Genomic DNA, 15,120 nt, shown 5'->3' with positions numbered 1-15,120 from the left:
GCTTGCCAAGTTAAGAGCTGGGAGAGGCGAGAGGCAAGAGGAAACAGCAGCTCAAAGGGTCTAAGTTCCTGAATCTCTGCAATGAGAGCTTTTCTGAGCATGCTCAGAACAGGCATTAATGATGTGAACTCAGAGAACTGGTTTAAAAAAACGTTTCTTCTATAAAACGAAACAGGAGGAATACAAAACTACACCTCATTGTTCCCATCAACAAAGCAGGTTCAAAAGCCTTCAATGAAGACCCAAGAACTGCATGGAAAGAGCCTTGCCCATCTTTTCTTAAGCTCATTGAGTCTGTCTTCCTCCTGGCTTCACCTCACAATCTGGTAAGTGCAGGAAAGTATAGAGAAGGGCAAATGAGAGGTTGGTGGTGGTGGAACAGCTCCCATGGGCTGAGACTTTCCAAGTTTTGTGTGATTCAAAAAAAAGCTCGAGCTGATTTTGTCTGCTTTCCAGGCAGATTTCAATGGAAGTTACTTCCAGGTTGTGTTTAGGTGCAGCTCTCAAGTGCAGCGTTTCTCAACTTTCGCGCTACCAGCTGCTATTATACCACACTGTGATCATTTGATAAAGAGACCCAAAACTGCAGGGCAAAAAAGCACATCCAAACTTACATGCCAAGCTGTAACTGAAGTAGAGTTGGACATCACTGCCTTCTGGAGCTCTTCCAAGATTGCATCCGGAAGCTCTTTGTGAGACTGCCAAAGTGGTTTGCACTGAACTTGCCTTAAAAGCAAGTACAAAGTTGGCTGCTCAGGGAAAATTTTCAATCCCTAGAGGCAAACAACATTTTGAGTTGAACACAAAAAAATCATCCGAAGCAGTTTCAAAGAAAAGTAGGGCCTTCATGTGAACAGTGTAACTTGGAGTGACTTAGAGGAACTATGGCATGCTCAACTGTCAATCCATAAGCAAAAGTGGTGGGTGGAATAGTGTTGCTTCTCTAACAACAGGAAAGAAGCAAGAGGAGAAGGCTCAAAAGATGCAGTTCTTTTTCAACAAGCCAGTCAATACTTTCCCCACTGAAACCAAAATTGACATGACATTTAATAATTCCCAGTGCATTTTGGCAAAGGAACTGTGCTGCCAAACAAACCTAGACACAACCCCTACATAGAGGAGATGTGACTCCAAACATATTTCCCCAGAAGGCAGTAACAATTTGTGTCTGGCAAACTCCTGGAATAAATCCCCCTAAAGAAGACACCCGGAATGTGTCAGAAATCACTCACTAAATCAGAGCTTTCCAAACTTTTCAAGTTGGTGACACACTTTTTGGACACGCATCATTTTGCAACACAGTAATTCAGTTTTACTAGCAAACCAGAGGTTAAACTAACCCCTTTCCAGCCCCAGGAGGAGCGCGAGGAGCATTCATGCGACACACCTACACACTACAGCCAATACACTAACATGTCGCGACACGCAGTTTGGAAAGCTCTGCGCTAAATACCAATTGCAACTTTGTGACCTTGTCTCTTGAAACTTTTCTCAGCTATTACACAATATTGGCTAGGGACAAGGGTCAACACATCATTTATTTCTTTTACTGTGGTAGAGATGGAAAACTGGCAAAGGCTCGCCCATTTCAAGCTAATACATTTATTAGCAATTCTGAAGTGAATCTTGTCTGTTTAAGGAAAACTAAAATCACTCTCACACCTATAATAACTATACAGCCAGCTGTTATTTTGATACAATTTCACTCTCTTGCATTCTTAAATCTGTCTGTTCTTGGCTACCCAGAGCTTAAATGCATGACTTTTCAAACACCCTTTCACACACATGAAGAGGATTCCTAACTTGAGATAGAGAGAGGGGGGGAAGACCTGAACTACAGGACAAACGTGTATCAATACAGGACATAGCATTTAACACTGAAAATGGGACAGTCCTGTATTATACAGGACAAGTGGCAACTCTAACTGCTGATAACTGAGTTATTACTAATGCATACCTTTGTACAGAGTGCTTCAGCTTCTGAAGTTCTACCTGTCTCATTTAAGCTAGTAACAGCTTGGAAAAGAGACCATTCTTCAAGAGCTTGGGCATAAGAAGTTGGAAGGTCCTTATCTTTGACTAGAAAACATGTAAAGGTCATTATTTGTCAAAGCCGAATCTGCACCTACATAAAGTGGTATTCATTATTACATTTTTTATAAATCAACAAACATCAAACATCATCAACATTTATAAAAGTGATACTCTCATTCACTAATCATTTCAAATGAGAAGAAAAATTTCTAAAGGTTTCCTCTCATAAATAACTATTTGTGACAATGCAAGGCCTTACTTTTAGCTGAGATTGCAGCTACTATAGTTTTTTCCAAATCTGTCCTCTTGGGTTGTGTATTATGCAGGCAAACACTCGTGTTTTCAGCATGACAAGCAGCCAGGAGCACAGCCCAAGAAGCAGGGTTATCTGAAATAAACATGAGAGAACTGTCATTTTCAAGGTACACTAAGCAGTTATACAAGAGAGAGTACTTAGTGATGCAAAACCTAAGAAGCAAAATGAATAAACCCCCAGAAGTTTGCATGCCAAGATACTAAAAAACTGACGTTGCAGTTTTAATTCTATAACTGTTTAATTCTTTAATTATTTCTATGGTTTTAAATAATTCTGTTTTTTATCTGTAAGCTGCCTTGGAAAAAAGTGGAGTAGTAATAGTAGTAGTAATCATCATCAACATCAGCTTAACTGCTCATTTTGCAAACAGATAAAATTGGGGAGTTCATTATGAAAATGTTTTTTGCCTTTGCTCATTACGAGTGGTGGGCTAACTGTAACTTCACTTTCTATGAATCAGCGTTTAGAGCCAAGAATTTTTAGTGTCCCAGAAAAACTAACCTATTACGTTACTCAGCTACGGCCCTGAATCTGGTCTAAAATTAAGGATTTAGAAGTAAAAGTTACCTGGAGAAAGATGGACCGCCTTTTGGATATTCTTCAATGGATTGTTCTTTTTATTTTCAGCTGTGTGGCATCCTAACGCCAACTGATTAACTGCAGTGTTCAGCAAGGCTCTCTAAATAAGGGTGCATGCACAGCGAAAGAGAACTTTTAATTTATTCCTTGTCTAATGAAAAGCATCACTCTAAATTCTCGATGTAGAAAAATATTTTTGATAAGGGAAGATATTAACCTTTCCGTGGTTTAAATCGTGAATATGAGCAATAGTTCCTGCAGTGGCCCCACCCTGCAAGATAAAATATTGATCTGATTATGGTATGACAGAGTATTACAAGTCTGAGACATCAATTAAGTCGGATAAGTCTTCTGCCCTTTGTATCAACGCATGTGGAAATGTCAAATAGGTTTGTACGTTTAAATATTCTGACTTCTTAAAATGATAGAGGGGAGAGAATCAAGCTATAAGTTGCTCCCTTGGCCCTCTCCTTTTTTTCTACATATTTGCTGGCAATGTTCCATTCCATGGAGGGAACAAGCAGAGGCAGAATCACTCTCCGTCCTATTTGCATTGGAAGGAAAGCCCTCCTCCTGCTGCAAACAGCAGGCATGCGGCAATTCCTTTTGGGAAGGAGGCAGGAGCAAGGAGTTAAAAAGTCCATCACAACCATGACATGGCCCCAATTTAGCTTCCCTTCCACACCAACTACTTGTAAAAGAAAAACCATCCATGCAAAGGCAAGCTATGCGACAAACATCGTATCCAGCTTGGCCCTGAGACAAGGAACTACGTGTGCTGAGTGATTCTACAGTAGCAGTGACTGTTCATCCTTAAATCTTACCCTTCCGAGAAGAGGAATAAAGGGTGAAGGGAATTCTGCACAGGTTGGTAAATGCAACCTGACGGCACAACTGATATACAGAGATGCTATATACTTATTTGTAAAACAGTGGAAAGTATAACATTAATGCCACTTTGGCAAGCAGATCATCTTGAAGGGCAATTGTCTAACCAATTAACAGTCGTGCACACAGTTCTTGGTGCCAAGTTCTTATTTATTTAATGATAGTTCAGCTTATAAATAAATGCCTTGATTCTATTTCAACCTATGCATATTCACCTTTGCATTTTGTGGTGTATACCGAGGTACCAGTTGGGACAGGAGAGACCACAGGGCAGGATTATCTGGGTTGCTAGAGAAGAGAGCACAGCAGTTTTAAATTGCCATCTTATGCGTTAGTAGAACCAATCAACATGGAAGAAGAAGGAGGAGGAGGAGGAGAGGAGTTTGGATTTGATATCCTGCATTATCACTACCTGAAGGAGTCTCAAAGCGGCTAACATTCTCCTTTCCCTTCCTCCCCCACAACAGACACTCTGTGAGGTAGGTGGGGCTGAGAGACTTCAGAGAAGTGTGACTAGTCCAAGGTTACCCAGCAGCTGCATGTGGAGGAGCAGAGACGCGAACCCGGTTCACCAGAGTCTACTGCTCTTAACCACTACACCACACTGGCTCTGAAGTTATACAACTTGCTCTCTAAGTGATTGCTTCTAAGTCAGCACCTTCTAACTTACAAAGCAGAAAAGGAAGCCCTCATTTATAAAATGCTAGTAGTTTAAGAATGGGGGGGGGAGACATAATCAAGTGTAGGAATTAGTCTAAGAGCAACGTACATAACAATTAGGTTATTAAGTTTTAAATCTCAAAATTATACTGACAGGTCAAGGTTTCAAATACGGGAACAAAAGTTATTCAAGATCAAAAACATTTCTCTTATCAGTTGCAATTAGTGATGGATCTGCTAAAATGAGTTGGGGTTTATTTTTAGCTTGAACAGAAAGTAGCTTTTTTTTCTTGCCATTTTGAAATTTGGACACTCCTGTCTCTTGATAACAGAACTGGAATGTAGAGCCCACTGTAAATGCTTATTAGTTTTTTGGTTTGGATAATAATGCATTTGAGGTGAACTCCTTCCTAAGCTACGAGTCCCACAGTTGTGAATTTGTCAATACTAGTTGCTACCTGATTAGATACCGTGCTGAGATTTTATAAACACAAGATGATTGTTCCTAAATTAAATATTATCGAAATAATTTTTAGCTATTTTTAGCATAAAATACTTAACAGCGATATGGGGAAAGCAATCAACTGATTATGAAGATTAGGTACAGTAGCTGCAACACATTCCAGCTTTATCAGATGAAAAGCTAATAAATAATAATTAGATAACCCTCAGTTATTGAAGCAACAGAGAAATGGTCTTTCAGAGAGGACAAGGAGGGCTGACCTAGGAGTTTTGGAAAAATCTATTTCCAAGCAGGTTCATTTGTTTTATTGGTGCCTAGTGCTTTTGAAATTTAATCAGTTATCCACATGAAGTTGGGAAAGTTCACTTCACAGAATTTGGTTACTTAATGGCTTGATAAGAACTCTCTGCACTACCATGAAATGAAATAGAGAACAAACACATCCAGAAGAAAAAGTTTGACTTTGAATAAAAAATAAACATTCCCCAGTGTAAAAGTTCAAATCTCCACTCAGCTCAACTCAAGTATGCAACTCATAGGGCAGTCTTGGCAAGCTTCTTTCCAGCCTAGCCTACCTTGCAGGGTGGTTTAATGTCAAAAGAGCACTCCTTGGAGGAACGGAGGGATACAAATGCAACACAATTCATTTTGGAAAGTACGGATTACATACCTGTGAACAGCTTTTGAAACTTGTCTCTGAACAGCCAGATTTCTGCCTTGTAATGCATAGACAGCTGATGTAAGAAGGCACCTCTCATAAACATCATCCTTTCTTTCTGCTAGCTTTAATAATTCTTTCAGAGCTGCCGTTGCAAGTGTAGCATCCTGCCTTATCAGCCCTAAAGCACACAGAGCTTGCAGACTTCCTATATTAGGTTCCTGTAATATAGAGCTGTAAGTACAACACAGGTTACTCACTGCGCTATTACCATAAAGTAAAACATGAAAGATCTGTTCTTCACATGGGCTAGAGTTCATTTGCAGCAGAATGCAATCTTGTGCTGTGGTGAACATTCCGCCTGTGCAAGCACATCAGGTTTCCTTGCTGTTTTGGGGGTTCTCCTGATTCCCCTGAACCTATCTTGGTGGGGTGGGGGAGCAGGGAAGGCTTGTTGTACAAATGGAAGCCCTTCTGCAGGACTTCTGCTGATGGAGCTCATTAGATGCCAAAGGTGGGATTCGCCTAATATCTAATGTGATCTGTAAAATTTATTGTGCTTCTGTAGCTTTACAAAATGCTCTAGTCCAGAATGGGAAGGAGCCACAGCAAACTGGCAGAGCATGTGTTTCGTACGTAGACAATCCCCAGGTTTAAGTCCTACCAATTGCTTCTTTTAAGTGGATAAGTCAAGAATGCAGGCCTTTACCTAAATACATAGTTGTGGGATGGATGAATCAATGGTCTGACTTTAAGTCAGCCTTATATGTCCATCCTCAGATCAACATAGCTAAATTTCTACTACTAACAAGTATCTACATCTTTTTAGTGCACTCGTACAGAATCTTGCAGATATACAAGATTCACATTATTGGAAAAGGCAAGTTTAATTTTCATGACACCACTCTCCTTGCCTGCTGCTGAATCTACAACTCATAACCTATTGAGTTGTGAATTATATTTTGCCCTAAAAACTTTTTCACATACAACCTCCTTGAGATCATTTGGGGCAGTGTAATGCTACCAGCTATGGTGACTATTGTTCTGCCTCCATAGTTGGGAGGCAGTACAGTGGTACCTCTACTTACGAATTTAATGCGTCCTGAACACACATTCATAAGTCGAAAAAAATTGTAAGTTGAATCCCATAGGAATGCATTGGGAGAAAAATTTCGTAAGTCGAAGCAACCTTATCTAAAAATTCGTAGGTAGAAAAAATCCTATCTAAACTGCATCCAAGATGGCGGACGGAACTCCATTCATAAGTAGAAACATTCGTAAGTAGAGTTATTTGTAAGTAGAGGTACCACTGTATCCTTTGTAGCTAATGTTTTAATTGCAAATGAAAAATGAATGCAAAGACCAGCTTTATTATACTTCTTAACAACATCTGTTGGCAACTGGGGGGGGGGGAAATGACCTCAAAATCATGACTCAACAAAACTGGACTGAAAATTGGTATGAAGAGGAACAGTGAAACAACTTGACCGTTGGCTGTTCTCCCCTATTTCCAGGCAAGGCTGCTGTTCCCTTTTTCTTTTCTTTTTTAACAGGAGATGGAAATTACATTCATTTTCATTTATTACAGCCAGTTTACTGAAGCAATATAAAATTTAGCTTCTAGAGCAATAAGTTCACATTTTAAAGCACTGCTTTGCCCTTCCTGATAAAACGATGCATGTTTACCATTACTCTCTAAAATAAATATGACTAATATTGTGTAGGATGCTCTTAGTGATTCAACAGATGGCTAAAACAAGAATGGTGTTGCAGAGGTGAGCATTCACATTTTATTGTATCAGATTACCAAGTGCTCCAGGCCTGAAGAATAGTTGATCAGAATCCTTTGGAATTTCAGGAAATCTGAGATCTACATAATGGCTACAGGCAAGCATTTCTGATCCATGTTAACAAAGTCTGCCCCCCCCCATTGCATTTTGGTACTGAACCCAAATCTCTGCACCCCTTTTCTGCTTCTAGTTATCAGTGCCATCATCTGAAGGCTTCCTAGTAGACTGTGCAAAGACATTTTACTATAATAATAATAATAATAATAATAATAATAATAGGGAAAAATGAAGTTAATGTAAAACATTCCAAATAGGTGAATATAAGTGGGACCAGCAACAGAATATTGGCTCCAGTAAATCTGGAAAAGGAACATGACAAGTACTGTTCAGACCTCTGGATACTGCCCAAGAGGTGGGACAGGAAGAGGAGGAGGAGCAAGAGAGACACACACACAGAGAAAATGACTTTTCAATTGACATCTTAACTCTCCATTCTCAGCTGCTCTCGGTGCTTGAATCAATTAATCTTTACAAGCTCTGGCTCCTTAAGAACATAAAAAGGACCCGGCTGGATCAGACCAATCGCCCACCAAGTCCAGCATCCTGTTCTCACAGTGGCCAACCAGATGCCTGTAGGAAGCCTGAAAGCAGGAGTCCTTATGAGCTCCTCCCCTGTGTGTAAGAGTAGAAAGTGAAGGGGTCCTTCTTATCCTGTTTTGGAATATTTTTAAACAGGGCTCTCTTCGAATTCACAAAGTTATGTGTTTCTGTATACCTAGAAAGTATGAAGAGCCGCTGAATTGTTCTGGGGCATCCCCATCTTGCTTTCAATCAGGAGGTATTTTAGCTACTGAGTTCACTGCGGGGTCTACAACAAAATGCTGCTGTGTACCCTTTCCACCTAAAAGGAGTGCTTCTCTTTAGGGCTCTATCATGCCATTCCATCCAAGTAGGGCATTCTAATCCCTCTCAAATTGCATTCTTTTTTTTCTCAACTGTTACATTTTGTAGCTAGTAAAGCATATACAGTGCTAACAGGACTGTGGGTTGTTGGGTTTTTTTTGCAGGGGGAGGAGTTGTTCCTTTGTGTGTGTGTGTGTGTGTGTGTGTGTTTCTGAAGATATTTTGCAGTACCAGAAAATCACTTTAATTATTGACTTCTGTAAATGCAAGAACCTATTACATACCACTTAAATAAGAGGGTTTTCGCATCATCCACTTGATCCTGCTTGTATTCCATTATTGCAAGGGCCGTTAGGATATATGCTTTGTCTTGCTCACATTCAGCAACAGAGAGTGCTCTCTCATAAGCTAGTAATAAAATAGGAACGAAGCTTAAAAATTCAAAACAATAGCAAAAAAAGGAACCATGCTCAACTATTGCCTTGATTTCCCCAAAGACATGCAGCACAATACATTAAAAAACATATTCTGTAATGGGCTGTTTGTATATCGCTCATTTGGTTAGAATGGGAATTTCTAAGTGCATCAAAACAGAGTTTTGTATTTTGTTTCCAGCTTATTTTTCTTTCAGGTAGGAGAAAGCAGAAGCCTTAAACTTGCCCTAATCTCACAGGCAGGATCCCAAGGCCAAAGTAATATCTGAAGTGGCCCAGTGAGGATGTGTACTCATATTATCCAACTTGCAGCTTTGGCTCATACTCTCAAGCTTACAATCATAATTTGACTGAGGGAGCATGACTGGAAATAGCAAGTTTTGCCCTTATTGAGTTGACTGCAAACTGCAATACAGAATACCTAGCTGAAAAAGCTATTTAGTAAGAACTCTTCAATGTCAGGAGTCCACAAATACATTTGCCATACTTATCTTGGCAAGTGTCACTGGCAAAACAATAACACTAGCCTTGTCCTAAGCTTGAAAGGATGGTAGGTAATGTGAAGTTATGCTGCACTCTGAAGACCTTCCAAGGAGCTTGGAAATGCAGTGTGCCTAATGATACAAACACACCCAGCATATTTTTCCTAGCTCAGATTTGTGCCCTGATGCATTTTGCAGATGCTTGGAGTGCATCAGAAGCATGCCTGTGAGGATGACCCCCCCCCATCATGAATCTTAGGGTGGCAGGGCTCAGGAAGAGAGCTGGGGATTATTTATTCTGCCCTGATCACTACAGGTGTCTCCCAAGCATACAGCAACTGCAGTGATGTTCCTGCTCCCACTTTTCAGCTCCAATACTGGAAGAGAGCTGGGAATATTCTATGATGTGCAGTCGTACCTTGGCTCCCAAACGCTTTGGGAGTTGAACATTCTGGCTCCTGAACGATCAAAACCAGAAATGAGTGTTCTGGTTTTTGAATGTTCGTTCAGAAGCCGGTTGTCCGGCAGGGCTTCCGCAGGTTCTGATTAGCTGCAGGAGCTTCCTGCAGCCAATAAGAAGCTGCGCTTTGGTTTCCAAATGTTTTAGAAGTCAAACGGACTTCTGGAACGGATTCTGTTGACTTCCATGGTATGACTATTGTGATTAGGAGGTTTGCAAAAACTTGATGTGATGCTGGAGTCAAGCCTCTGCCCTGCCCTGCCTTGCTGAGGTTTGGATCCTGGCAACCACAAATTCTGGCTGGGCGCTAAGCTTGGGTCAACTGAACGGACCAATCTGCAGTGCATCTCATTTGTATGAAGAGAAAAGGTATCATTTGTATGCAATAGAAAGGTATTTGAGAGAAGACTATCTGTAGAAAAAAAACCCAAAACATTGTGATCATAATGCATGCTTCTATTCACAGTACAGTGGTACCTTGCAAGACGAATGCCTCGCGCAACGAAAAACTCGCTAGACGAAAGCGTCTAGTGATTCTTTGTTGCCTCGCAAGACGAAATTTTTTTGCCGTCTGCCATTTGTTTCCGCAAGACGAAAAATTTCGTAAGACGGCACGACCCGCGGAACAAATTGTTTTCGTCTTGCGAGGTACCACTATATAATCCAGTTAACGTTGCAAATTCATACTAATTACCCTGAAGAGATGGTATGTATGGGCAACACTTACCCTTCTGACTTTCTTGGAAATGTCCTTTCTTGAAGTAAGCCTGGGCAACTCCTAAAATATCATCAAATTCTGTGAGGCCAGTCAACAAGTAAGCCTGGATGGCATCATCATAATGACCTAGAGCACTTTCAAGAAGGAAAAAGAACAAAACTCATTCATATCCCTTTCAGGCCTAATTATGAGCTCACAACAAATGGTTTGGTGCAACCGAACTCCATAAAAAACTATAAGGAGTAAATGCTACCCATGATGCAGTAGTTCATTTGTGAGCAACACTTTGGTCGATTCACCTCCAGAAATGATGTAGAATTGTTTCAAAATGGAATACTGCTATAAAGAGAGAGGCATGGGAGTGTAATTTAAGGTGCTGATCTTAAATTGTAAAGCCATGTGTTTGAATCCTGGCTACCTTAAAAATTGCTTCTCCACTGATGTACTTTGAAAACGTATTATTTATGAGATTTAAAATGCAATCAGAATACAAGGAATCAAGGTAAAAACAACACCTTCAGTCTTCCTTCCTTCAAATCTTTCTTCAAAGCCTACCTTTTCCATGAAGCCTTGGGCAGAACTGCCTAGTTCCCACACCCTATTCTGAGACTGCAATTAAGCCCAAGCACATGCAACTGAAACAACTGCATGTTACCTCTCCGTGTCCCCTATCCTACCCGTTCTCTGTTGTTTCCCATGCCAAATTTTAAACTGGGGCTGGGACCTCCCATACACACTGGTGGCACTCTATAAATCAAACAATCAATCACCCATGATACAAAATATATAGCCAACTAGTCAAAAACTAATATCCAAACACTGACACTCAACAATTCAAGTTCTATGTGTAGGCTGGGATCCAAAGGAGAATGCCATTTGTTCTGTTTGCATCTTGGCTATTAATGTCTGGAATCAATTATGGAATTAATATAGCAGATGAAGCAATCTTCTAATAAGAGCAAATGCTTAATGCAAGTCAAACCATTTACAATGCGACAGTCCATTGCACCCCTTGGAAACAGCAGAAAATCTCAGTAATTAAAATACTGGTGGATTCCTCATTATTTATTTACTACTTAGATCCTGACTTTCCTCCAAGAATCTCAAGGCAGAGTACATTGTTCTCTGTTTTATCCTCACAAGAACCCTGTAAGGTAGGTTGGAATGAGAGCTGACGACTGGTCTAAGGTCACTTAGTGAGCTTCATAGCTCAGTGGAGATCCCAGGTTTGAGATATGCTAAATTATGTCTTCATGGAGTATGAAAACGTATTACATCAAGTGACACAGGAATACCATATCCTAGTAGAAGCACAATGTGTGAATGCAGTAAGAGTCATGTTCATTATTAAAAGGTTTTTGCAAATAAGGGTTCTTAATTTTAGGGGAAGATGGAAATAACAATTTGTCCAAAAATAAGCAGACTTACCACAGTGCTCTGCCATAATTTCTCATTGCTATACAGTATTTCTCTTTATCTTCAGAATTTTTCAACAGCAGAACTGCCCTGTAAAAAAAATAAGAGGTTCAAAATTCTACATACTTATGTCAGTAAGATCAATTTATCCAAATTTTAAGAACTAGGGCTTGATTCTAGTAATTAAAACTATTTAAAAAAAACTCTCGGGTATGCAAGCCCCATGGAGAAATGGAATACCATTTTATTGCATTTTTTGACAAAACCTTTATTTCAGAGGTGTATCTTTATCTTTCCAATTATCTTATAATCTTCCTTGAGCACTGAAGATGTAGCAGGATACATATTTAAATAATGTTCATTTCACACTTGCAAATAATCAGTCTTCTAGTGTGACAGCAGCTATTCTCTGAAACTCCCTGCCGATTAATATTAGGCAGATTAATATTAGGTACATTCACTGTATTGTTTTCAATGCTAAAACTTACCTGTTTAGGCAAGCCTGTCCAAACATGGTAACTTTATTACGTATAATTGTTTTTTAAAGTTACAGGTAGGTAGCCGTGTTGGTCTGGGTCAAAGTAAAATAAAAAATTCCTTCAGTAGCACCTTAAAGACCAACTAAGTTTTTATTTTGGTATGAGCTTTCGTGTGCATGCACACTTTGTTTTTTAAAGTGTTGATTTTGTCTATATTTGGATCATTTTTAGCATATCTAATTCCTATATCTGGGGTGAGCCGGGAACATGTAACACCAGTTCTGAAAGAACTGCACCAGCTGCTTGCATGCTACTGAGCCCACTCCTCTTTAATGTACTTTTACTGACTTACAAAGCCCTATCTATACCTGGAATACCTGAAACAATGCCTTCTGCTGTATAGACCAACCCTTTTGTTATGATCTGCCAGAGGGGATCTTTTGTTGTTCAGCAGTTTACCTTTGGTAGGCATCTACGGCCTGCTTTTTCAGCTGGAGATATTCATTCAAATAACCAAGCATTATGAAGGCGCATGCATCGTTTTGGATTCTTTCTGCAATAACAAATGATGCACACACAAACAAAATGAAAATAAAAAAACATATTATTATTATTTCAATTTATATACCACCCTTTAATGTGTACAACATTAAAAACACATTACAGAACATCAATAATAAAAAGCATACTGACACACAGCCTAATAATAAAATAGTAATCATACTGTAATAGCATTCCTCTCCCCCACACTTTCACAGTTTTTATTATTATCATTATTACATATTTATTTATACCCCGCCTTTCCCTCCCTAATGGGACTCAAGGCAGATTACAGATAAAAATAAAAACAATAATTGAAAACTATTAAATATTGACAGAAGTAAAACTATATACATATATAAAATCTGTTTAAACTACACCAATAATTACTGTACAATAAAAACAACACGGCAACAGCCCTTTTATTAAAAGCCAGTTGGAACAAGAAAGTCTACACCTGCCGGAGAAAGGACAACAAGGAGGGAGCCAGTCTCGCTTCTCCAGGGAAGGTTTTCCAAAGTCTGGGAGCAGCCACCAAGAAAGCTAAATAATGCGTAACTTAAAAACCACTGGGTTCCATTTTGAGTGACTGACTTGACTGAGGCTTAAATAAGTGACATCCCTGATTACAAGGAAAGAGAAACTAGACAGATGCTTTAAACATACGAGAAATTTACCTGTGTATTTGGTCAGAGCAATCTGTGCTGTTGGAATAGCATTCATTTGAAGAATATTGTACTTATACAATTCAGTGTTTCGGTTGGTTTTATCTTGCAGGGTTGAGCACACCCAGTGGGCATAACCTTTTGCCCCTTCAGTCTGATTGAACAGAAAGCACAAGAGGAGTTAATAACTACACAACTAGGAAGCCTTAAATCTTTTACTCCTGGTTTTAAGCTTATACTCCTCTGAAATGTATACAAAGCACCTGGATCAATACTGTTTGAGCCAAATGCCAGTCGTTTCGTTCATTTGGCTAAAGCTGCGAACGTATTCCATGTACAGCACCCTGAAACAAACTCAGCCACCATGTTCCAGAAGATCCGTATAATACAGCTGAACAAAGTGCACCAGGAACATGGGAAATTCTAGTGGCAGCCTTGGACAGTCCCTCAGCTTCCTGTTTAATGGTCTGCAACCTGAAACAGGATCAAGTGCTTACATGCATGCGGAGTTCAGTTGTATGCCTGAAGAGGTCCATCGTTTCATAGCTGCCTACAGTTTCTGCAATGAGCGCCTAAGGGGGAAAGCAAAGGGGGGAAATAGCTCATTGATTTGACATAACATGCACCAGCTTTGCTACTCTTTATAAATAGCTTGTTCCTATCTTTTTCCTCACTACAGGTTGTCACCATCAGTTGCTAAATTCATCTATGATAGAACTAAAATTCAGTGCGTCCAGTTCTAGTTAGGTCCTCAGGAGTAACACTCCCAATCCTGTAGGCTAGTACTCTGAGCACCTAAGACAGGCATCCCCAAACTTGGCCCTCGAGATATTTTGGGACTACAACTCCCATCATCCCTAGCTAACAGGACCAGTGGTCAGGGACGATGGGAATTGTAGTCCCAAAACATCTGGAGGGCCGAGTTTGGAGATGCCTGACCTAGGATTTGGATGCATGGGTGATTAGATTCCTTGCACAGAGGAAATGTCCTCTGCCCTGGTTGCCTGGGTATAGGAGGCCATTTTAGCTGCAGTGGCGCACACCCATCTTTATACCATCAAGCTAATGCAAAGTTATGCGCTGGAGCCTGTATTTCAGGGTCCATACTTCAAGCTTAACTGCTACAGTCTCTGAACAACAACCAGAGGCACAGCAATATCTTGGAACAGTGTGGAAATGCCACAAAATCCATTTCTGCCAGTTTCACTATAAAAGAATAGGTGACAACAAGAGAAGTAGGAGAATACAACGAACTAGAATTTGAATGAAAAAGACAGGGAATAGTGAGGAAGTCTTTTTAGAGAGCCGGGTTTTATGGTAAGCCAGCACTCATATGCAGTAACTTAACTTGCGGGAGATCAATCAGATTCAGTTTCAATATAATCATAATGCCAATCGGAACACAGCTGGCATGTATATATGCAAGGCTGAAAGAAGTTGCTTAACATCTTACCTGCCCAATCCAACATGTTAGATAGGAGGGTTCTAGGGATTGGGCTACTTTGAAGGCTTCATGTGCTTGCTAGAAGAATATATAAAATTGATACAGAAGTGTTAAATTAGCTGACAGTGGCTGAGAATGTCACTAAGTATTTTTACAAGATACAAGTGAAATTGTACCTTCCTCTCATGTTT

At 39.9% G+C, this 15,120-nt stretch overlaps 1 protein-coding gene across 5 annotated transcripts in view; it reads right to left on the bottom strand.

Moving 5' to 3' along the window:
- The window catches only part of SKIC3 (SKI3 subunit of superkiller complex), a 44,006-nt gene that overhangs the window by 8,568 nt on the left and 20,318 nt on the right, over positions 1–15,120 (bottom strand). For all 5 annotated transcript variants that reach the window (XM_035099721.3, XM_060280187.2, XM_035099723.3 and 2 more), the window contains exons 24-37: positions 14,939–15,007; positions 13,983–14,057; positions 13,498–13,639; positions 12,740–12,833; positions 11,814–11,891; positions 10,395–10,519; positions 8,576–8,699; positions 5,611–5,832; positions 4,033–4,105; positions 3,147–3,200; positions 2,918–3,029; positions 2,294–2,422; positions 1,958–2,079; positions 615–773 (exon numbers count right to left, since the gene is read on the bottom strand). In XM_035099721.3, coding sequence (XP_034955612.2) covers positions 615–773; positions 1,958–2,079; positions 2,294–2,422; positions 2,918–3,029; positions 3,147–3,200; positions 4,033–4,105; positions 5,611–5,832; positions 8,576–8,699; positions 10,395–10,519; positions 11,814–11,891; positions 12,740–12,833; positions 13,498–13,639; positions 13,983–14,057; positions 14,939–15,007 — 1,578 coding nt within the window. The remainder of the gene's footprint in view (positions 1–614; positions 774–1,957; positions 2,080–2,293; positions 2,423–2,917; positions 3,030–3,146; positions 3,201–4,032; positions 4,106–5,610; positions 5,833–8,575; positions 8,700–10,394; positions 10,520–11,813; positions 11,892–12,739; positions 12,834–13,497; positions 13,640–13,982; positions 14,058–14,938; positions 15,008–15,120) is intronic.

The sequence above is a fragment of the Zootoca vivipara genome, chromosome 10, assembly GCF_965207765.1.
Source record: "Zootoca vivipara chromosome 10, rZooViv2.hap1.1, whole genome shotgun sequence".
NCBI classification, from domain to species: domain Eukaryota; kingdom Metazoa; phylum Chordata; class Lepidosauria; order Squamata; family Lacertidae; genus Zootoca; species Zootoca vivipara.
Note: the sequence above shows the minus strand (reverse complement) of the source record. Positions and strands in the feature narration are given on the sequence as shown.